The 24,899-nt window shown below is 41.5% G+C and overlaps 1 protein-coding gene across 2 annotated transcripts in view; it reads right to left on the bottom strand.

The window, feature by feature from the left end:
- BICC1 (BicC family RNA binding protein 1) overlaps window positions 1-24,899 on the bottom strand; it is a 267,585-nt gene that overhangs the window by 145,644 nt on the left and 97,042 nt on the right. For both annotated transcript variants that reach the window (XM_074232282.1, XM_074232284.1), the window contains exon 3: window positions 404-473. In XM_074232282.1, the coding sequence (XP_074088383.1) occupies window positions 404-473 (70 nt within the window). The remainder of the gene's footprint in view (window positions 1-403; window positions 474-24,899) is intronic.

Here is a 24,899-nt window from a genome sequence, read left to right as displayed (position 1 = left end):
TTTGCCCTCTATGATTCTCAAATAAGAAACATATAGATGACACAGCAGAAGTTCATATATTTAAATGAGCCATATTAATTTTTAGAAAATGCCTAAAAATTCTCCCCTCTAGTTAGGAAGATTTGAAACTCTATCATAGGCAGAGATCCCATTAAAATAATAGTCTATAAAAAATGTAATCATTGTATGTGATGAAAAATTAGGAGGGAATGTGCATAATCTCTTAAATGACTATAATCCCAAATAAACAAAGGACTTCCAATGTCTGAACTTGCCTTCTGGTAAAAAGGTAGAAACAACTGTTACATTATTAAAGAAAGGTGATAGTCCAAGTACAAAAACAGTCCTTTCTATATCTTTGCACAGCAAAAGCAGGAATCTTCCCCTTTAGAGAAAGACATACCTTTCTTGGATTTTGCTCCAATCTTTAGCTTTGACGGCCAAGCAATCTGTGTGTTCGTCTCTTCCATGATCTGTGAAAAGAAAATATCAAATTCTTGACTTGAATTGTGTTAAAAAATAATCATAATAATAATATAGCAGATCTATAGAGTTGTGAAGGTTTGCGAAGTCCTTTACATAGTGATCTCATTTTATCCTCATAAAAATCCTAGAAGGCAATAAGAGCTATTGCATTTTACAGATGAAGAAATAGACAGAAGTTAAATGACTTGCCCAGGGTCATATGGCTAGTGTCTGAGGCCTTCTTTCAGTCTCCAGGACTAGTATTCTATGCACTGTGCCACCTAGATGTTTACATTTAGTGATGATGTTTGGGGTTTTTTCCCAGTTTAAGTTTCTGGTTTTATGATGACCCAAAACGAACTGGTCTTTTTTTTTTAAACCAATCTAATAAACCCATTTGGAGAAGAAGAAAGAAGGGGGAAAATTCACCAGCAGATTTGTTATTCCAAAACTTTGATGCCATTACAAGCATCTGTGGGCCTATCTCTACTCCCACTCAACTCCTCAAGGCACTGGAGGATTTCAGCCCAGAGACAGCAGCCCTGCAAAGTATGTGAACAAATAATGATCCTGAGGGGATTCCAGGGCCTTTGGAGATTCTGGTATTGGATCAACATCTCTTCTACAATTGCCAAAGGATTGCAACATCCTTTAACAGAATACGTGTAAAGTCAAATTACACCAGCTAGCCCATACTGAGGATATTTTTTCCTTCATGGGGGGGGGGGGACACTGTTCTTGGACACATTTGTATTTCATTAAGATTGAGGCAGAGCATCCAACAAGATGTCGGCCATGAATCTGCTCTCTCGGTTATTTTCCCTGTGGTACGGACAAGAAGCCAAGAGTTTCCTGCTGCAACTTCCTCCCACATCCATGGCCCAAGAAGAACCCAGGATACAACTCAATGGGAAAAGAAAGTATAGAGTTTATGAAAACTCTGTACCAATCCATGCACAATTGGATGGTGCATCAGATAGAGTGTTGGAGTCAGGAAGCCTCAGAAAGTTAGCTAAGGGACCCTAGACAAGTCACTAAAACCATTTGCCTCAATTCCCTCATCTGTACAATAAGCTAGAGAAGAAAATGGCAAACCACTCCAATATCTTTGCCAAGAAAACTTCAAATGGGTCATGAAGAAAGAGTCAGACATGTCTGAAACAACTTATCAACAACAATATGTGCCAGGTACTACCCTAGGCTGTGGATATAAAGCAAGTAGAAAAAAAGGAAGGAAAGTAAAAGGGATAAAAGGGGGAAGGAAGGAAGAAAGGAAGGAAGGGAAGGGTGGGGAGAGAGAGAGAGAGAATGAGAACAAGAACGAACCAAACTTGCAAACCAATGTTTAAATAAAAGAGGATGATGAATAAGGAGAAAACTAAAGGAAAAAATATAGTTTACTCATTCAATCATTTGAGTTGTTCTAGGTTAAAGCATAAATCTGACCCTTAAGAAATGGCTAAGCACATTCCCCATCTGACAAATGATCAAAAAATACAAATAGGCAGTTTTCAGAGGAAGATAACCAAGCTACCAATGGTCATATGTAAAAATCCTCCAAATAATTTATAATTGGAGAAATACAAATTGAAACAATTATGAGCTACCACCTCATACCCATTAGACTGGCAAAGTTGACCAAAATAAAAAGGAAAAAAATGTGGGAGGGGCCATGGGAAAATTGATGTATTAATGCACTGTTGATGGAACTGTGAACTAGTCCAGCCATTCTGAAAATGAATTTGGAATTACATCCCAAAAGCTAATAAACAGTGTACATCCTTTGACTTAGCAATACTACTACTAGATCTACATTCTTTTTTTTAGGTTTTTGGGGAGGCAAATGGGGTTAAGTGGCTTGCCCAAGGCCACACAGTTAGGTAATTATTAAGTGTCTGAGGTTGGATTTGAACTCAGGTACTCCTGACTCCCGGTGCTTTATCCACTGCACCACCTAGCTGCCCCCTAGGTCTACATTCTAAAGACATTACAGAAAGAGAAAAGGACCCACGTGTTCTCAAAATGCTAGAGCAGCTCTTTTTGTGGAGTCAGAGAATTGAAAAATGAGGACATACCCCATCAATTGGGGAAGGGCTAAACAAGCTATGATATATGAATTGGATTGAACACCAATGTGCTGAAAGAAATGATGATGGAAAGTGGTTTCAAAGAAACCTGGGAAGATTTATATGAACTGATACAAAGAAATAAGAACAAAACCAGAAGAACAATGTATACTGTAACAACAATGTTGAAAAGACAAAAAGTTTGAAAGATGTAGAGACATTCAACAACATGATGATTGACTATAATTCCTGAGGGCTTTTGATGAAACATGCTGCCACCTCCTAATGGAGAGGTGGTGGACTTATTGAGACTGAACACACACACACACACACACATTTCCACATACATATATACATAAAAATATGCAAACACAAATTTGTGACATGACCAACATGGGAAATGTTTTTGCTTGACTATATATGTTCGCTTGGTCTTTCTTGTTTTCTCAATAGGGTGAAAAGAGAAGGGAAAGGGAAGGGGGAGGAGGAGGGGAAAGAGACCTAGAACAAAATTTAAATTTTTTTTAAAAAAACTAAGCAAATCAGCAGTAAAAGATTATAAGGAGACTGACAAACTCTTAATACACATTAATTACTCAGTTAATAAGTAGTTATCAGGGATCCCTAGGTACTAGGTGTTATGCTACTCCATAGGGAAAGATGTTCCTGTCTTCAAGGGATTTATTCTATCCAGAGAAAGCACATGCAAATCTCTAACTGCCATGACCCCCTCTGGCCTTCTCTCCTTGGGGGCATGTTCAGTTGGTAATCCTACCATGTACATATGATCCTAGGTCAGGCTGACTTCCAACACTGTGTGATGGAAGGGTGCTGTTACTTCCTCCTCCCCAGAGATCATATTCTACCATCTGGGATCACTCAGAAGGCCAGATTATTTGAGGACAAGAGGACTTCCAATGACTCCTGGGGCAGAACTCAGTGAATAAACTAAGGGGACAATCACTATTCCCTTTAAACCTGCTTTTCCCAGCAGCTCTAGAGCATGAGAACAGTGTCGGGGGGCTGGTAGGGGAGAGGGCAGCCATGTGGTTCAATTGCTCTACAGACCCAAGTGATGGGCTGAGGCAAGTTTGAGCCTGGGAGTGGGCTACCCCCCCTTAATAATCTCTTTCCTTTCCATAGAGCATCTTCCCTGTTCCAGGCACCAGAGCAGCAAGAATGGGGGCCACCAGAGCAGGTCCAGTAGCAGAAGCAGACAGGACTCAGCACAGTGCCTTCCATATAGTGGGTGATTAATAAATGCTCACTGCCAGACTTTCTCCCTCGTCATGGTTCTTCCCACTGTGCCACAAGGCCAATATCTAAGTCATTAGATCTCTTTCCAATCTGCAAGCTCTTTTCTCCTCTGGACAGAAGGAGGCTGGCCTAGCTGGCCAAGTTACCTGCCTACTGCCCTCCAGCAAGACTGCCTTCAAGGACCAACTCAACTCCTACCTCCTCCATGCAGCCTTCTGGGGTTTCCTCCCAAACAGGGATTCTGGCTTCTACAGCCCAACCTACCCCACAGAGTCTAGTTTTGTCTTATACCATCCTCTCCTTCTGTATTTCTAAATCATGTTTCTCAGGTAATAGGAGCTCATAGTATAGAAACAGTGCCTCCCATTACGTTTTGATCCCTCACTGAGCTGAGCTACTGACAGATACTCCAAGGTTTTAGATGCTGTCCCTTGGGCCTGAATGTCTATGTCCAAGAGAAAAGTAGCAAGACAATTAAATCAATCACATCCTACTGCATTTTATGTCAGACAATGCTGGTGAGGCATGGGAGGAAGCAACCTAGTTATGGAGTCAAGAAAAACCTAGATTGAAATCTTGACTCTGATGATGATGATGGTGATAGCATTTACTCAGTTAAAAAATTATATGTAATATAGATAGATAGATAGATTATACATAATATATAAAATTACATAGAGAAAGATGATATGTAATCTCAGGTGATTTTTTTTATAACATGGGAGGAGAGGAGGATAAGGGATGTTCATCCCAAATGCAGAAGGCTGTGGTTCAATGCGGGGAAGCAGGCTCACACAATTGAGACAGAATTTGAACTCAGGTCTTCCTGTCTCCAAATACAGTATTCTCTACACTGTGCTACACAGCTGCCTCTAAATAGTCGTATGACCTAAGTTAAGTTATTTAATGTCTGAACCTCAATTGCTTCATCTATAAGCACTACCTAGTACCTTAGAATGCCTTCAATTGCTCCCACACATCTCCTAGCCTCAGTTCTGTCAGAGGGAAGGGGTAGTCTTGTTGGGGTTGGGTTTTTTGCTAATTTTTTTCTAGGCTATTTTATACTCTTATAACTAGTTAGAACTGAAAAAATGTCAGTGTCTGCAAAATTACAAACCTCAAACAATAGCAGATACTCTTTGTCCCCTCCCCTCCCAAAAAAAATCTTTACAGGAACTTCAGGGAAATTTAGGAGCCCGCTTCATTGCATTCTGTCTCTGAAGTCTTTTGACCACTCCAAAACCAAACTGACTTACTCAATGGAATCACTGTCAAAGTCACTTTACAATTAAGATTTTTATTTTAGAAAAAAAGACTTCAGCTTTTCTTTCACAACAGTAGATGCCAAAGCTTGGACCCCTATCTTTTCCACTATTACATTCCTCACAAACCTGGAAGAATTCATTACCAAAAGCACTTCCTCAGTTTCTAAAAGGGAAGTTCTTTCTCCACATTCCATCTTACTCCTATACTCCTTTACTGCTGTCCTAAGCCATAGCCAGGATAGGACACCTGGACTTCGCCCCAAGGTGTCAAAACTCAGAAGGCACTAGCAGCATGAAAACATCTGAGTATTGTCCCTAGCCAGAAAAACTAAGGACTTGGCATTTGAATCCACTTGATTACATACTCAATGGTCACATCCTAGAAGACTGTTCCTTTCCCAGCCACCCAAGTGGCAGCCAATCCAACATCATGAAAATCTATACCTCATCTTTCTCACCCTGAACCCAGTTTTACTTAGGGTAAGCTACAACTGTCTACACTGCCAGAAAAAACAGGCCTTCTGGAATGATTCCAGTTATAAAGAACCCATTGCAGGTTTTAAAAATTGTAGCTTGATGTATTATGTCCATTTTATTCAAGATAAAAATGTCAGTCAATTAGAATTTTGTAAATATCTACTATGTGCCAGTCATTAGGCTGATGATACAAAAAAAGGTTAAAGGGACAACTCTCGAGGAGCTCCCAGTCTAATGGGGGAGTCTATCCAAAAACAATGTAGCAACAAGCTATAGACAGGCTAAATAGAAGATGATCAACCAAGGGGAAACCCCAGAATTCAAGGGAATGGTGAAAGATTTGGTAATTCCTTTACCCTCATCCATCCTCCTCTGATTTGGGGAAGAAACATTATTTCACACACTGGAATCAGAATCTCAAGGATGAGAAGGGAATTTAAAGGTCACTAATCCAACCCAAAATCTTCCTCATTTAGCTAATACTCATTCTGCCTTTCCTTGAAAGGACCTTTCTCCTTTGTGGAGGACAAGCCAATTGTCTACCAAAGCATTTTCTTCTACTTTAGGAGATCTCGGATTATTAGGAAGCTTTTTCAGACCTCAATCTGAAATTTACCTCTTAACCAGTGCTCCTCATTCTCATCTCCTATTCTCAAAGCAGAGTAACTCAAATTCCTATTTTCCATGACAGTCCCTGAAACACATAATGTCCTAGCTCCCCCTAAGCCTTCCCTTCTCTGGACTGAACATCCTGGTTCTTTCGAGAGATCTCTGAGATATGATGTGGGAGCCCTTCACAAGCTATCAGATAACTGGACTAAAGGGCTGGGTGAACAATTTTTGAAGTGTTAATGATTCACATAACCCCAAATCAATTTCCCAGTTTGTGCTCCATCTAACAGGGAATGCTGTTATTGTAATCAAACTAATGAATAAGGAGCTGGATGCTTTCCCATGGTTTGGGTTTCTGTTTTTCAAAAATATTTCCACAAGCTCCAAATCTTGAACAGAGGGGAAATGATACCATCAGATACTGAAAAAGGTTCTGAACATGTGCTTTGGCATCAGGTCACTGAAATAAACTCACATTAGAAAAATAAATAACAGGAGCTAAGTATCCTTCTACCCACCCCTCCAAAAGCCCCAGAGCCAAACTCTTGTTTCCATATGAAGGTTCCTACAAGTAGCTCTATCCAAGATTGAACGAGAAGTCTCCATTTCTGGTCTTTGATGCCCAGATCATGATGGAATGTCTCCACACCCCCACACTTTCCAGACAAGCATGCCATGAGGAAAGCAATACCTTTGGCTGGTGTAAACCAGTCTACATACTTTGCAGGTTTGCAGCAATTACTGGAGAATAGGTTGCAGCTGACCACAATTGCAACACCATGAGACTCCAGTTACCAGTAAATTCTTCTTTCCAGATGTGGAAAAATACAAAGGTGAGGAATCCAGGGATTCTGAACTCCCAAAGCCCACTCGAGCTGACTTTACCTTTAAGGGGAGAAATATTTGCACTTGGAGTGGAAAAGGACAGCCTCAGTTCCAATTTGACACTCTACTCTTCTTCCCTTAGCTGCTGAAATTTCATTCATTCAAAATGGCCCCCAGTTGGCAGCCAATAGAACTGGGATCAATCACATCTGGAGAGGATTTGTCAAAGGGCCTGGAAAGCTAAAGCTTTGTTTACTGTACTAAAGACATTAGACAAGTAAAGCCTATGTACCAACGTGGGAAATCTATCCTCAAGGAGAGGATCTTCTAGGGAAGGAGATCCTCAGGTTCAGCTCTGAAAGAATTTGGGATGGACCTGGGGATTTCAAGAGGACTCCTTTCCTTCCCCTATCCCCTGGGGATCCAGAACCCCACTTCCAATCACTAGAGAAGTAAGGACTTGTCCATGTCACACAGGTAGTACAGAGTCATGATTTTCCCTATGGCACTTTGTTGCTTGCCCATCAAGTTATAGTGTGAAAATAATAAAGGGTCTTAATATTGTTGTTCATCCCATTGTTATATTTTGTGTTGGAATATTTTTAAATGAAACATTCTCAAACTTTGATTACTATCCCCATTATTTTCTTGTTTAGGTCCAAAATACACTGTTTTTCTCTCCTCTGCCCCCACAAAAGAGTGGAGGGTCATCAAAAAAGTATCACAAATCAGTAGCTAACACATTTGACAATTGTTAGGAATCAAAAGAATTGTGGCAGACTAAAACACTGGGCTGAATCTAGGATGATGAAATTTGGTGGGAAAAAATGTAAAGTCTTACACGTGGGTTCAAAAAATCAATATCACAAGAAGAAATAAGTGTGGGAGTCCATAGCTAAGCAATCAGTTCATCTGAAAAAAAATAGAACTGTTTTAATGGGGCTGTGTGGTCAATGACTCAACAGTGTGATACAGAGAGTGAGGAAGCTTCAGGAACTATCAAGTTGAGCCCAAAGCCAATTAAAATGCAATTAGAAAATCTTTAACAAAATAAATATTCAACAAAACCCAAATAAATGTTTTGAAAAAGGAAGACCACAAACTCATCTTAAACCCCATGAGATAGTTCCAGCCACAGCAGCACAGAATGATAGGAAGAACCAACTGGGCTATTTTTTAGGACACCCAGACCTAGGTCTTCCCTTTGAGGAAATTACCTCTCTGGTCCTCAGTTTCTTCACCTGTGAGATGAAGGACTGATAACAGATTAGCTCTCCATAATTCAACAAACACTTAATATAAGCTAACACTAATACAGCATTTTAGGTTTATGGAGCACTTGACATAGGCTATCTCATTTGGTATTCTTAGCCTTCTGAGATAGGTATGATTATAATCCATTTTACAGATGAGGAAACTGAGGCTGAAAGAGAATTGACTTGCCCTGGGTCACACTGCAAGTAAGGCAAGATCTGAACTCATATCTGCCTACCCCAGTCCCATTCTCTAGCCATTGGACAACACAGCCTCCTGATAAACTAAAAAACTAGTCATAAAGCAAGTGTCTTAGATTTTCCACTAGCGAACACTTTGCTGACCTAGTTTAGTTACTCAGATTTGTTTTTTATGTTAACATAAGACATCTTCATGTCTCTTAGAACATGCTACAATTAGAACTGGAGTCAGAAAACCTGAGTCCAAATCCCAACTCAGTCACACCAAGGATGACCTTGACCTGTCCCAACCTCTCATGTCCCAGGAAGAGTCCTTGATACCAATGAAACCACATGTCCCATTCTTTGAAATCCCACTTACATTATCTTGCAATGAGCAAAAGGGACCTGTGCAATCAGGATCACCCCCCCTCAGAAGGTCAGAATCATAACTGTTTATTCTACATGTGTAAATTCCTTGATCTAGCCTATCTCACCCCTAAAACCACAGATACTTCATTTAGAACTTGATTCTGCATCTCTCTAAGGCACTGAAACTACAGTATTGTATCATGGGAATCTGTTTGTGTCTTATCCCCTCCCCCTAGACTGTAAGCTTCCTGTGAAACTATCTTTTTTCCTAGGCCTAGGTGGAACAGTAGATGATGATTATAGGCTTGTCCTCTATTCTCAAATAAGTCCATGACATCAGGGAGGTGACACCACAATAAACCCATGAATTGGATTTAAGTGAGGAGGGGCTGTGCCAAGTCCCCAGCCTCACTTTCTCTTCTGGAGTCACCTGGGTCCAGTGGCCAGATATGGATCAGGATAACTGAAGATGGCCCTGGATGTGAGGCAATTAAGGAGAAGTGACTTGCCCAAGGTCATACAGCAAGTAAGTGTCAAGTGCCTGAAGCTGGCTTTGAACTCCCATCCTTCTAACTCCAAAACCAGCACTCTATCCACTGCACCATCTAGCTGCCTGAGGCACACACAGCATATAGAACATCAGGACTAGAGACAGAAAGACTTACCTTACTAAGTTCAAATCTGGTCTCAGAAACTTACTCACTGCATGACCCTAGATTAGTCCCTTAACTCTGCTTGCCTCAGTTTCCTCATTTGTAAAATGAGCTGGAGAAGGAAAAGGAACTTCTTTACCAAGAAAACCCCAAATGGGGGTTACAAAGAGTTGGCCACAACAAGCTCCCATAGAAAGTTCAGCCCTCTACACCTAGCAGGTACCTGACAAACCTGATAAATATTTGTTCCTTAAAAATAAAATATTTTTTAGTTATACATATATAACCTATATTAGACTACTCTCTGTCAAGGGGAGGAGGAGAGAAGGGAAGGAGGGAGAAAAATGTGGAACTCAAAACTTTATCAAAAAATAATTGTTGAAAATTATCTTTACATGTAGTTAGAAAGACAAATACATTTATTAATAAGAAAAAATTGTTTTACTTTCTAAAGATTTGTTTTAAAGAAAGAAATTAGCTTTCAAGTAAAATTTTCTAAGGTCACAGGCTTTCTCCCTCCTCACCTCAAGTTCTCCCCAGGCTGGAGGCTAGGTCTCCCTACTTCACCCAGTAGCCATTCCCAGGCCTGACTGGGACCCCCAATCTCGAGTGATCCTCCAGGCCAACCTCCCAGGAGCAGACACCATAGGAGACACCACAGGTTTTTTAAGAGTGATATTTGGATGAACATGGATTGCAACCCAAGCATCACCAGCACTGGGAATCCTCACTTCTGAAATTATTTTGAATCAACATGAATTATTCTGTAGATTGGTATACTCTGGATCCCTTCAGTTAGAATGGAAGTTCCTTGAGGACAGGGTGGGTCTTTTTTCCCATCATTGTATCCTCAGAAAACAAAATATTCCTTGAACAGAGGACTTGACTAAAGTTTGCTGAACTGTGTTGAACTGAAAAGACTTACGTAGGCCTCCTGGATCACAGGATGGATCACTGGATCACTGGATCACTCAAAGCAAGAAGAGAGAAGAGCCATCTGGTCAAGGTGAGAGGAAGGACCCATGCCAGCCCCAGCTGCACCACTATCTCTCCACCTTCCCACCAGGTCTCCTGGAGCCTTCTAACTCTGGAATATCCCTCCCATACTAACTCCCCTCTCCTGTGGGTGAGTTACTTCCAAAAACCTCCATTTTCATGCCCCTCTTGACTGTGTATGAGATAATATTTTCTAGAATCTGCCACCATGCACTAGCATAGACATTTTCTCTCCCAATCTGGTTTTTCTATTATATTTTCCCCATTAGACTGTCAACTCCCTGAGGGCAGGGACTGTCTATCCTTTGGCTTATATCAGTAACACTCAGCACAGTCCTTGGCAGATAGGAAGCACTTAATAAATGTTTTAGTTGCCTGCTTAATGAGGAGGAGCAACTTGAGAAGCCCAGTGAAAATAAATGCCTCATCCTTGTTCAATGGGGTGTGAACTTGGTTTACTAATTCCAAATCCAGTCTTTCCATTGCACCGTGATGCTAAGGAAGCATGCCCTTCGAGGGATTCCTATGGATCCCCCAATGTTCTACTTTCCAGCCCAGTAAGACCTGAATAGAAATGCACTAAAAAAGAAAACCCCAACGAGAGCCACAAGTCAGCAATACAGTTAAATTTTCCAAATAAGAGAAATCAATGACTCTCATATCTTTGACAGCAACAGATTCCTTGGAATGAGCATTCTTGCAAAGGGCAAATGAATCATTCAAATACCCTTCTAATGACTTGAAGTTAGAAAGAGCCCCTGGGATCCAGGATGTCAGAGTGAGCAGCTGAGGCCTTTAGCCAGGACCGGGCTCAAAGACCAGGAATGCTGGGAAATTGGTTGGAAGAGAATGAAGTGGGAAATCAAAGTTTTAAGATATTACAGCTATTTCTCCTTGCTTTTTATAAGATTATTCAATAAGGATTAAAAGTCAAAATGGAGAATCAATTCAAGAAAAATAAAGACAAATCATCAGCATTGCTTTATGCAGAAATAAAATATACCTGTCTGGAGCCCATTCATTGCTGGACATCAGCAAGGACTAAGAAATGCAGCCCCACCCCCAATCCATCACTTTCTAGCTAATTAAGGGGAATCGAACTGAAGACAGTTCAATTTGAAGTTGGAAGAACAGGATTTGCAGTCAGTAGACAAATGGTGAAATCCATGTTCTACTACTTATAAGTATGGATCTTTATAAGTAAGGTACTATTTCTTGAGGTCTCAGTTTCCATTCTTCCTGCAAGAGATGGGTCAATCTACTTCCCTATAGCTCCACTAGTAGAAAACCTGAGTACAAATCTGACCTCAAACACTTACTGCCTGGGTGGCCCTAGGCAAGTCACTTCACCCTGTTTGCCTCAGTTTCTTCATCTGCAAAATGAGCTAGAAAAGGAAATGGCAAACCATTCCAGGATCTTTGCCAAGAAAACCCCGAATGGGATCACTAAGAGTGGTATACATGACTAAAATGACAATAATAACAAATGGGGCACCTATCTGGAAGCCTTATCTTTCCTGTCATTGGATCACTAGCCCCTCTAGCAAAAAACATGAGGGAAGGACAGAGAGATAAAACCAGGTAGATAAAATAATGACTCTCGCATTATATTAAAAGTTTGGGAAGGGAGGCAATTGAAAAATAAGTTAAACCCAGTTTAAGACAACCTGGGGGTTTCATTGGGTCATGGCAGCCTTCTTCACCTGACTCCCTGTGAGTTGGAGTTGATTGTGCCAAGCTCCCTTCCAAAGGTCTCATCTCTCCCCCAAAGAACCCACAATTCCTGGCACCATGAGAACCAGTTTAGGAGTTCCAAAAGCTACCGAGATGTTTCGTGTTTACAGTAGACCAGTCCCACTCCTTCCACCCCCCAGGTTGCAGGTGAATAAATCCAAACTGAGGAACCTCTCAGGCAGGAGAGTTTGTTAGGGTACTGTTTTCTTTGGAATCCCTGGATATAATCTGCACTGATAAAACATACAGGGAACTGGACTAGTTATAAAAAGTATCCTACTTGGACAAATTAACACATCCTCCCTTCTCCTTGGAACAAGCAACAGGTGCCAGAGAAGTAACTGTAGTTATATCTTATCTCCCTAGTCCTTGTACCAAGAAAGTAAAGCCCTCGTGAACTAAAGGAGGGGAGACCTCCCATGGTTTAGTCAGGGATGACCAACACATATAGAGACTGCAGGGAAATCATTTGGAAAGGGTTTAAAGTTTCATCCTAGATTCCTTCACACCTGGGGTCATCAGAAGAAATTGAGATGACCATCATCCATCAAACAATTGACATTTATTAAGCTCCTACTATTTACCAGGCACTCTGCTGGAACATGGTCACTGCTTTTTTTTTCTACAGATGAAAGGACATCTGGGAGTTGAGAATTATCAGACAGGAAGCTTCACTGCAAATAACTTTGTTGTTCATATGTTTATGGCCCAGGCTGCAGATAAGCCATAAGGTCATGGGCCTGTATCAATCAATTAATCAATCCCAGAATGCCCACACTTTGCTAAGTAGTTAGAACACAAACAAAAGCAAAGGACCATGTCTCCCCAAAGGTGAACTTTCTAATAAAGGAGAGAGCACCCAGATAGAAAATTAAATGTCAAATATATATAAAGTGGACCCTGGTTAGTGTTAAAGAAGTCACCAGCAGGTGGAGGATCTGAAAAGGCCACCTATGGACACTGGGACTGAACTGAATGTTGAAGGAGGTCAGAGATTCCCAGAGGTGCAGGTACAATGAGGCTCCTTCTCAAAAGGTGGGCAGAGACATCATCCCACAGAAGGGACCCCAACCTGACTGGGAAGATATAGGCAGTGTGATGGAAGATCAACTTCGAAGGGAGGCCCTAGCAGAGGGAAAGGGAGAGAGGGAGGAGGTTTGGAGGGAGGAGGGGCTGGGAAGGCGGAGTCAGAAGAGAATCCTGTAGGAGAACATTCCACCTCCATTTTACAAAAGAGATGACGTCCAGAAAAATGATGACCAAGCACTGAGACTGGAACCTGGGTTCCAGTGGGAAAGCTGAGGCCTCTTTCCACTATACCATGGGGAGGCCTGAAAGAATGGATAGAGAATTGGTTTCAAATTGAAAGACCTTGCTTAAGTCCTGCCTCTAACACACACCAACTGTCCATTTCTGAGCTTCTTCTGACCTGATAAAACCAGAGGAACAAGAAAAAAGATGAAAATGGGGAGACAGCCCTTGCCCAAACCAATTCAATAATATCTCACTGTCAAAAGCACCAGGAACAGTCTTTTACAGAAAAACAAGGCCTAGGGGGCAGTTAGGTGGTACACTGGATAGAGTACCAGCCCTGGATTCAGGAGGACCTGAGTTCAAATTCAGCTTTAATGATTACCTAGCTGTATGACCTTGGGCAAGTCACTTACCCCATTTCTTTGAAAAAATAAATAAAAACAAAACCTTGTTTATTCTTTATGATGAACAGTAACATTGAATATGCTTAGTCTGGTGGGCACACCAACGAAACATTGGTCCATTAACCAAACCTTACATAAAACTTGAGAGTAGTTTTTCAATTGAAGACTTCTCTAAAAGAAGGGAAGATGAAACATGCCAGTGAATTTGCATGTAACTCACTGTCTAGGTCCATATCGGGGGAGAGATCGAGGAAACCACAAAGGTCCATTCAGCATCTTTTTCAATCCAGTTATAGCATTCAGGAAATATCAATCAAGAATGCTCAAGAAGCCTCCTCCTCTCAGAGCAAATAGAGGAATGTGACACAGACCTTTTACATATCTCGACATATTCATAAACACCCCCCCCACACTATAGTGTAAGCCTCCTAAGGGCAAGAAAGTTTGGATTATCCTCAGATCAAGAAGACCTGAGTTCAAATCCAGTCTCTGACACTTCCTAGCTGTGTGACCATGGACAGTTAACTAATCTGTTTCCTTCATATGTAAAATGGGCATAACAATAACACCTATATCCCAAGGTTGCTGCAAGGATCAAATGAGATATTTGTAAAGTACGCTGCAAATCTTAACACACTTTATAAATGTTAGCAATTGCTGTTATCAGGCAAGCAGGTGGCACAGTGGATAGAGCCCTGAGCCAGGAAGTCCTGAGATCAAATTGGGGCTCAGACACTTACTAGCTAGGTGACCCTGGCCATGTCACTTAACTCTGCTTTCCTCATTCATAAAAAGAGCTGGAGAAGGAAATGGCCAATCATTTCAGGATCCTTGCTGAGAAAATCCTAAATGGGATCACAAAGAACTGAACACAACTGAAAAATCACTAAACAATCTTTTCTTAACCAATTTGTTGACCATTCTATTTGTTTTGTTGTTTCTTAGTCTTTTAAATTCCCAAACATAAGAAGGGAAAATCATTTTCTCCTTTTTTTCTAGACTCTCATATGTCAAAGCTATTATTCCCTCAATTCCTTCTTTTATTTTTCTTGCTTTCTTATAATATAAATGCTATCTTAGACAAGGAACTTCTATTCAAAACCGCCTTCAAGGCTTCAAAGAACTTAGTGAGCTCATCTAGCCCAATCCTTTCATTTACAGCTAAGGAAACTGGGCCATGCAAGGTCAACTGACATGTCCACACAGTGTCATGACAGGGCTGGGATTCAAGGTCAAGTCTTATGACTCCAGTGTTCTGCCTATAGCAACACCCTGATGCCATCCTGACAGGCAAAGAAGGCTGTGTCCTCCAAGATCAGACAGGGCCTACCCAAACCTGAAATTCTTTCTGTTTGGGCTCAGATTGGAGGATTTCAGAATTTGAAGGAGCTTCCAAGGCTGAGCAAGACTGACCTCTATTATGTCCCCTAAATACTCAGTGAAAGGGAGCCCCCAACCCCTTAAGAGCATCCACTCTACTTGGCAAAGTGGGGGGCAAGTCATTCTCTTCATAAAGGATTTTCCTTTTTTTTAAATCAAATTTGAATGTAACAGTTTCCACCTGATGCTCTCAGTGCTTCCCTCTGTTGGTAAGCAATAGTATGGCTTTAGATTATAAGATCATAAATTTAAGAGTTGACCCAGACTCTAGGGGCCATCCATTGAAGTCGATCCCTCAATTTCCAAGTGAGGAAACAAAATCCCTAAGATGGGAAGTGTCTTACCCAAGGTCACAGAGAGAGTCTCAGAGATGGTATCAGGGCTAATCCCTAATAATAATCATCATTATTGTTTTTATACCAATAATAGCTATCCTACAGTCCTTCAAAGTTTACTATATTTTATATCATTTGAATTCCAAAACAAACTGGAGAGATCAGTGCTATTATCACCTCTCATTTTATTTAAACTGAGGCACAGAGAAATTAAGTGACTTTCCCATGATCACACAATTGGTAAATACCTAAAACAGCATTTGAACTCAGTCCTTCCAGCGTTTAAGTCCAGAGTTCTATCCACTGCACCATCCAACTGCTTCCGCTAGGTAGCAGCACTTCAACACTTGTAGGATGGAATCATGTCCATGTCTCCATTTTCTTTTCCAGGTTAAAAAGACTCACTGCTTCCAGTGACTATCACCTGGCTTAGGGTCATCCTTTGGATATTCTTTCTCCATCCTAGCAACGTCCTCCCTCAACAATGGATCATTTGTCAGCAGCTTAGCTATGTTTAGATAGATATATTCACCAGAGGCCTGGCTACTAAGTAGTCATCCATCTTCCTTCCTGCCTTCCTTCCTTTCTTCTTTCTTTTCTTTTGGGGGAGGGAAGAAGGGGACTGGTCATAGCATTAGTAAACCATTGGTTAAGGTGTGGCAGGGTTATAGTCACCTATGACCTACCCACCATGATAAAAATCATGGATCTTTGGCATGTTGACATGAGTCATAGTGCATTACACATACTTTTTAAAACTTCAAAGTCAGATGCCCTAAATCAAAGTTATGCTTGGATAAAAAAACTGATCTGGTTATCTGAATACTAAGTCAAATCAAAAAGAAAAGAAAAAGAAAAAAACCATAACCTTTTCCTCACTTCCCTACCAACAAGGTTGAGATTTTCCATAACAAAGGTGAATTTTTCCCAAAGCAGACCAGGATGGCTCTGCAGCTGTCCAAGCTCATGACTGATGGGTAAACTCTCTCCTCCAAAGAATTCTCAATAAATGCTAATTGTTATGGAGTTCTAATCTTATGCACAAGATGTTTCTTAAGAGTCAACAAGACAACTTGGAGAGAAAATATTAGTCTTGAATTTGTGAAGCAGCTTGAAAATGGTACAAAGGAAAAAGTTATATAAATCCATGAACATGTGCCTGCTCTGAGCTGAGGACTCTCAACTGGAAGATGACAAAATGATCAGCTGCACCCTAGTCACCTACACAGCAGCCCCAAGATACACCCATCTGACCCAGGGTATCTGAGACACTTTCTAGATGCACTGTTCTCAGCACCATCACCCATCCAACACTCACTTGTTATGGAATGGTACAAATATTTTTTGTGAGCAAATATAGTTGACCAAACCATGTTTATTTTTGGGAGAGAGGTTTTGACATTTCAAACAGACACCTCATTAGAAGGCTAGATATAGCCCATTTAAAAACAAGGTCAACAAATCATGACATGGCAGAAAAATTTTGCGGCCTCCACGGTGGCCCCTTCATGAACACCATCTATTTCCCGAATAGTTTTACAGTTTTGTTCAAACAGGCCAAATATGGCGCTTCTAATTGGTGAATTTCTGCCCTGGCAAGAAAGTTCCCCTATATTTAAGTAAACTAATGACCAGGCAATTTCTTCATTCTACTAATGGTGTAGACTCCCATAAAATGAAATCCACAACCAGGCCTGGCCATGTCACTCATTTCTCTGCTTTCCCCCCCACAACTACTGCCTTCTCTTGGTGGGTTACATACAACTAACCCAAGGTATAGCATATTTGCATATTGCTGCTGCATGTCAGATTCCCCATTTGATTTTGAGTTCCTCAGGAGAAGAGACTGTCTTTTGCCTACCTTTCATCCCTAATACTTAGCATGGTGCCCAGCACAATTTAATACCTGTTTACCGACTCATTCACTAGTCTTTCACAGCTTGGCTCAAGCTATCTTTCCAGGCTTACTGTATACAGTACTTACTCCACTTCCAGCCACACCAGCTTTCTTTCAGTTCTTAGCATATGAACAAAGACCAAAGACTATTACCTTTAATTTTTTAAATATATTATCTTATTATGTAATTCTGCTATATTTCATACTATATGTTTCTTCCTTAAGGGTATGATTTCTTTCTCACCACATTCAACTTAGCTCAATGTATACTATGAGAAGAACATAAAGACTAACAAACTGCCTTCTGTGGGGGGTGGGGGGAGGGAAGCAAGATTGGGGGAAAAATTGTAAAACTCAAAATAAATAAAACCTTTCTAAAATTTAAAAAAAAACATAGGAAATGTCATCTCATATCTCCATGGATTTGCAGTTCCTATTCCCTCTGCCTTAAATGCAATTCTTCTTTACCTCCAATTCTTCAAATCCCTAGTTTCTTTCAAAGAACTGTTTAAAAGTTATTATTTGTCCCAGGCCTTTTCTGAAACCTCTTAGGGCATCATGACATGACCTCATCCTTCTCTCTATATTTTAATATCCACACATAGATTCATGTTGTCTTACACAATAGAATGTAAGCTCCTTGAAGGCAAGTTGTTCTCATTTTTGTCTCTGTATTACTAACGTCTAACAATGTCTGGGACAATTGCTGTTTGGTGTGAGAACATTTAAAAAGAAAATTTGTTTTAAATGTGTGCTAATAGTTAGAAAATATCCTGGAATCTTCAAAGGTGATGAAATTCATAACAATAACAATAAATTTATTTCCATGTAGAATTTTTAGGTGTGTAAAATATTTTACATTCTCTCACTGGAGCCTTAAAACAAGCCTGGGTTATGCTATCATTATTCCCATTACCATCCCAGTGTATAGCTCTCCATATTAGGCACATTTACCCAATATCAAGCCTAAATTTGCATCTATGCAGGCATGGTTCCTTGTTCTTCCCTCTAAGGCCAAGAAGAACAAATCTGTTTTTCCTTCTTTTATAAGATAATCCTTCAAATTTAAGTTTATTGTTAAGAAAACCCTTCCACTGCTCTATGGAACCCACTAGAACCAATATTCTGTATCAGGGCAAAAGATGCACACCAGTGAATACCCTCATTTGTATGATGAAAAGTCAAACTGCAAATCTAAGGAGAAATGGTAATAATTAGCTCCCTTCACACAATCTAAATTAGCTCCTTTCACACAATCCAAAGTCCACCAAATCCAGGAGACAAAAGGTTAGGCCTGCCTGGGACCTGTAAGCAGTATGGTTTAGCTGAGAATCCATCTCTGCTAAGGGAGGAAGGAATCTAAACTTTCATCTAAACAAATTGAGAGCGCTGACAGTGAAGTTTAGAACAATGGAGACAAATGGGGAAGAGAAAAACACATTGATTAAGCCCCTACTATGTGCATTAAGCACTTTTTCAATATTATCTCATTTAATGGCATGATAGTCTTGAAATAAAGAAGACTCGGGTATAAGACTTGCCTCTGACACTAATGAGGGAAAGTCACTTTCCCCTTGAGCCTTAGGTTTTCTTCTTACTGACTTCCCAGGGTTGTGAAATGGCTCAAAAGAGGAAATGTGACTTTTTAAAGTCAGCTATGGGGTGCTGACCTCAGTGTCAGAACCTGCCTCAGGACCTTTCTACTCGGGTGATCCTAGGCAAGTGTTCTCTGAGCCTCTACTACCTCACCTGTGAAGTGAGGATGCAAAGAGAACCTACCAATGAAGTTGTAGGCACCAAATGAGATTCTTGCAAACCACATCACCAATATTAAAGAGAAAGGTGAACTCCTAGGGACTCTTAGACCTGAGTCTGAAGGACTTCTGACTTCATGTTCAAGCATGGCTAGCCCTGGAAGTCCCCTTCTGTCCCACACTGTCAACAATTCCATGCTATTCCCCTCAGTTGGGAATCTTTCACCTCTAACACTTTCACAAGTTGCCCCATCCCCATTCACACTGACCTTGACCACAGCCCCTGGTCCTCTTTGAGAGGGGAAGGATCCTGACCTTTTACAAACACCTGGCCCCCAGCAGGCTCAAACCAAAGAGCTGGTTATAAATGTCAAGCTATTTCCTGCATACAAGAACCAAGGCCCAGGAGGGAAGCATGACTTATCCTGAGGACAGGAAGCAAGCAGAGTGCAGGGTTACAGGTTTATTAAGAGGAATCCGGGAAGTAGACTCCCTTTAGAACAGATCATCCCAAGTGGTGCAGACCTTCCACCTCATCCTATGGGTCATGAAATGCTGGCATCATCCCCTGTGATCAGTGCAACATATTTTTTTTTCCAGAAAAACAAACTGAAGGACTTTTCCTTTCAGATTACTTTCCTATGAAATACACTCCTGAATTGGGTAGGGTTTCCCATGACAGTGAAACCAATAAAGTAATAATTCTAGTGTATAGTTGATAGGAAAAATCAATGCAGAAAAAATTAGGATAAGCATAGGGACTGGAGATATATTTTGCTATACTAATGAATTCTTAATTGATTATAAAGGTCAAAATATTCTCAGCATTTTATCACCTTAGAGATAGTTGAGGTCCTGAGAGATTAAGTGATTTTCCCCTGTATTGCACACCTACTATGTGTCAGAAGTAGGATTTGAAACCAGGCTTGTCCTGCCTCTAAAGGTCAAACCTGATCCTGGCTCCAACAGCAGGCTGAATGGAAAAAACAATGTCTCTGTGGTAAACAAGAAAAAGGTAAGGATTGGATATTTCTCCACAGTCTTTGATGCTTATTCCTCCCTCTAAGGCCAAGAGGAACAAATCTGTTGTTCCCTCTTTTATAAGGTAACCCTTCAAATTTAAGCTTATTGTAAAGAAAACCCTCCAGGGCTCTATAGAATCCACTGGACTCAATGTTGTCTCAAATCAAAATAGATAGCAGTGCACACTGTCATGAGTGTGATGATAAGTAATATTGGAAAGCTAGGGCAAAATGGCAATAACTATCTCCTTTCCCATAACCCAAAGTCTACCAAAATTCAGGAGATGAAAGGTATGAGGGAAGTTCTCCAAAAGGGAAATTGAAACCTTTCAAATAAGGTTTAATCCCTCTCCAAAGCTGACCTAAAATTGAGGTGATGCTGAAGAAGTTTCTGAGGCGTACTACTCATTGGCAAGTCCCATGATCTATGAACCTCAGCTGCCTCACCTACAAAGAATGAGGTGGATGGAACACACTTCTGAAGTCTTTTCATCTCTAGTTCTAGAATGTCATGATTATATCAGTTATTGACTTGACCCAATTTCACAATGATTTTGTTCCGACTTTTTCTTTAAAATGTACTCAAATTGAGCATGCTACCTGGGAGGCGGGTTTTGAACTTGGACCTTAGAGACCAAATTGTCTCATTTTTCAGTTGAGGAAATGGGCCCAGAGAGAAGAAATCATTCAAGGTCATAGAGTTAGTCAATTGGATTCAGACCCTCTGACTCCAAAGGGTTCCTAACAATAGTGAATGCACCTGCCAGGCCAAAATATAAGTTTTTATAAGATGGTCTGAGCCTAGCAGGGAAATCAAACAGTGCAAACAGTGGCTGTGTCATGGGGCCCACAGCTGCTCATGGCAAGATTGAGTTGCTTTCTTAATATAGTCACTTTTCACCTTTGAAGTAGTTCAAATGTTTTGGCCCAGACCCCTTGGCCCTCCTCTTCTTTAAAAAGTCAGGCCACTAGCTGCCGGGGAAGCAAGGCCAGCTCATTGGCTATGACCTAATGAAAAGGAGATTGTTGGCAAAACTAGAGGATTCTCACAGTTTAAACACTAGGACGATTGACCAGAATACGGCCAGAATCATAAAACCGAAATTAAGAAAACTGCTGTGTTTGACAGCTTTCCTAATGTCACTTTTATTTGTTTCCATCTGCCTAGCAACTACTGGTGATCTTTAAAGCCTATTCATTCTAAAACGTACCTGCCAATGTGCCAACATCTCTCTGATTGCAAACATACCTTTTTCCTCTACTTCCATTTGCCACCGACTTTCCTGCCGGGACCCATGGAAATACTGCGGGGGAAGTGGAAAGAATGATGGAATAAGCTCAGATGAGCTGGGTCTGAGTCTCAGCTCTCATACTCACTAACCTGTGGGATCCCAAACAGACTGCCTCATCTCCCGGAGACTCAGTTTTCTCCTCTGCAAAAAGGTGGGGGGGTGACCTCTCTAAATGGATCATCCTAACAGATATGAAAATATACTGAATGCATGCTAAATGTCTCCACCACGGAGATGACAAAGATTGGTCAAGAGAGGCAACATTTCATTAAAAGTTTAAATGAGGAGACAGAATAGAAATGATGGCAGAATTTTTCTACTTTTAAGGAAGAATACCACCTCCTGCTAACATTAGAAAGACAGGGGGGAAAAGGAGGAAAATGAAAAGAATGTTGGATGTGGAGTCATTCACATTTAGCTACTCTGGGTCTTTGGTCAAGTCCCTTAGTCTCCTGGGAGAGGGTTGGACTAGATGGCCTTTCACCTCTAAATTTACACTCATAAGACCCTAATTATATTTTCAAAGTTGATATTGAAAAACTAAAGGAGGAAGAGGCATTTCTTGGGCACTCAAACCTTTTCACATGGCAAAGGCCAAGCGTTTTGGTGTGGGTGGCCAGGTGATCCATCTGCACAGTACACTTTCCAGGAAGCAGGCCAAGGATTTGGACACCAATGGACACTAAGAGGACCCTAAGGCAGAAAGCTCTCCTGAGGTCTTCTCTTGGGGATTTGGGTCTTGCCAATCAAAACAATCCAAGTCCTTTCCCCTCCCCACCTCCTACTACTTCCTGAACAAAATTCCTGACTCCATACCTAAGGATCCTGGTGCTCAGTTCTCCGGATGTGAATCCTCCAGAGGATAACGTTCAAGAACAGGAACATTTTGCTCTAATTTAAGATACACACAGTCAGCCTTGGCCTTGAGGATTCACATAGCAAGGAGAGATTTGATGGACTAATTTGGGCCTCAGCCAAGCACTGAGGCATGTGAACAATGTGTCGGCTAAACAGGTGGCAAAAAAGGGAGAGAGGGAGGGGATCTCCTCAGGAAATACCTGGGAAGACTGGACAGAATTAGACGTGTAGAACAAGGACACAGAAGGGCTCCAAAATCAGAGGCCTCTGCTAATAACAGAACATGCCACCTGCTCCTGGTGGCATGTGGTCATCCTCTTAATGAGAATGTAATCCCTCGCTCATGGCGAGTTCTGAGGACAACCTGTCTTCAGAGGCATCATGGGGCAGCAGAGGGTGAGGGACTGGAGACAGCACTCAGCCTCTGCAATCTGAGAGCCTGGGCTTGTTGGATCTATTTGCTCAATGATAATTAGCTGAGGAACTCAATGGAAAGAGGGTGGCCCTGGCAGATACACTATGGGGCACTGAGAAACCCACTCCTGCAATCTGGACCTCAGTTTTCTCGTCTGTAAATTAGAGAGAGCTGGACTAGATCAGTGTGGTAGGAGTAGGAGTGGTAGGGGGCCATCTCTCTCTCTCTCTCTCTCTCTCTCTCTCTACATGTCTCTCTCTCTCTCTACGTGTCTCTCTATCTCTCTCTGTCTCTCTATCTCTCTCTGTCTCTCTCTGTCTCTCTGTCTCTCTCTCTGTCTCTCTGTCTCTCTCTCTGTCTCTCTGTCTCTCTCTCTATCTCTCTCTGTCTCTCTCTCTATCTCTCTCTGTCTCTCTCTCTATCTCTCTCTGTCTCTCTCTCTATCTCTCTCTGTCTCTCTCTCTATCTCTCTCTGTCTCTCTCTCTATCTCTCTCTGTCTCTCTCTCTATCTCTCTCTGTCTCTATCTCTCTCTCTGTCTCTATCTCTCTCTCTGTCTCTATCTCTCTCTCTGTCTCTATCTCTCTCTCTGTCTCTATCTCTCTCTCTGTCTCTATCTCTCTCTGTCTCTATCTCTCTCTCTGTCTCTATCTCTCTGTCTCTGTCTCTCAAGTATAGCTTCATTTTTACTAATCTCTAACAGGGGTGTGCCAGAGCCCACCCGAGAGCTAACTGTTCCACCTTCAGTATGAAGATTTCTAGCTCAGAAATCCAGCATTACTACAGAGCAGGGTTTGGTTTGTTGTTCAGTTGATTTCTAGATTTAAGACAGCAATGAAGAAAATGTCAATGACGTAGATTCAACTGAAACCTGCAATATATGTGTGAATGTATATATTTATATATGTCTATAGGTATGTCAAAACAGTGTACTCATACATGTGTATACCTATATCTTTATCATATATATGTACTGGGGGAGGGGGGAGACAGCCAGTGGTTCCACTACTTCCTAGCTCACCTCTGTCTCTAACCGAAGCTTCACATTTCCTCCATTTTGAATGTAGGCCCCCAAACCACAACGGATTAGACGTCAGTGAATCGTCAGGGGAGTCACAGAAACAAAATAAATGTTCAGAAGCCCCGATGTGTGAGAGGCCCGCACCTCCCCACCTGCTGGACAGCCAGCTTGGACATTCTTGATTCTCACTAGACTTTGGCTCTTACACTTAGTCTGGAAAACTCAGACCGAGAGCTGGCAGGCTCCCTGGACCAACTCTCCTTTTACAGATGAAGAAACTGAGAGTGAGAAAAGGGAAAAAGGAGACCCAAGATCACACAGATAGTGAAAATGGGAACCCTGATCTCCTAGCCCAAAAGCTGGCTAGTTTTCTATGATGCCACAAAGAGAGCATGTGGGAGATAAAGAAGGAAGAGGGATAGAAAGAGAAAGGAGAGAGGGGATGGAGGGGAGAGAGAGACAGAGACAGAGAGAGACAGAGACAGAGAGACAGAGAGACAGAGAGAGGTAGAAAAATGAAAGGAAGAAGGAAGAGGGGTAAGAATGTCCATCTTAGAGTACTTACTTGTCAGTCACTCTCTCAGAGCCAGGGATCCAGAAGAGCAATCCCTTCTACAGCGAGACTTTCCCCATCACGGTTTTGCTATATCACAGGTCAGTATCAGAAAGTAAAGGGGAATTTGGGGGAGTTGGTGGAGGTCCTAGACCGCTGGCGAAGGCCACCACACAGAGAAAAAGTTTAAAACTCAAATACAATAATCAACATATTTTATCTTTTATACTATAGTAATTCCATCTTCTTCTCTGGTACAAAAGGAGGGCCAAAACCTTTTATGCAGACTTTCCAGATCACAGTGGGGTGCTTCACCCCTCACCCCAGCAATGTGCAAACCAAACAGTCCCTGCCTTCAGGGAGCTGACATTCAATGAGGTAAAACAGAGAAGATTAGGGAGCCAAGGAGGTAGGGAAGAATGACTCAAGGGACTTTGAGGAGGCAGAGAAGAGGTCAGGGGAGTGAGTCAAAGTGTGAGGGAAATCAGCATCCCTTCGTGGAGCGGCTACCCTGAGGCAGGAGTCACTAATCACTGCAGGGGATCTCGGGTAGAGGCAGA

The sequence above is a fragment of the Macrotis lagotis genome, chromosome 4 (genome assembly GCF_037893015.1).
Source record: "Macrotis lagotis isolate mMagLag1 chromosome 4, bilby.v1.9.chrom.fasta, whole genome shotgun sequence".
Taxonomy (NCBI): Eukaryota; Metazoa; Chordata; class Mammalia; order Peramelemorphia; family Peramelidae; genus Macrotis; species Macrotis lagotis.
This window is presented reverse-complemented; position numbering and strand designations above follow the sequence as displayed.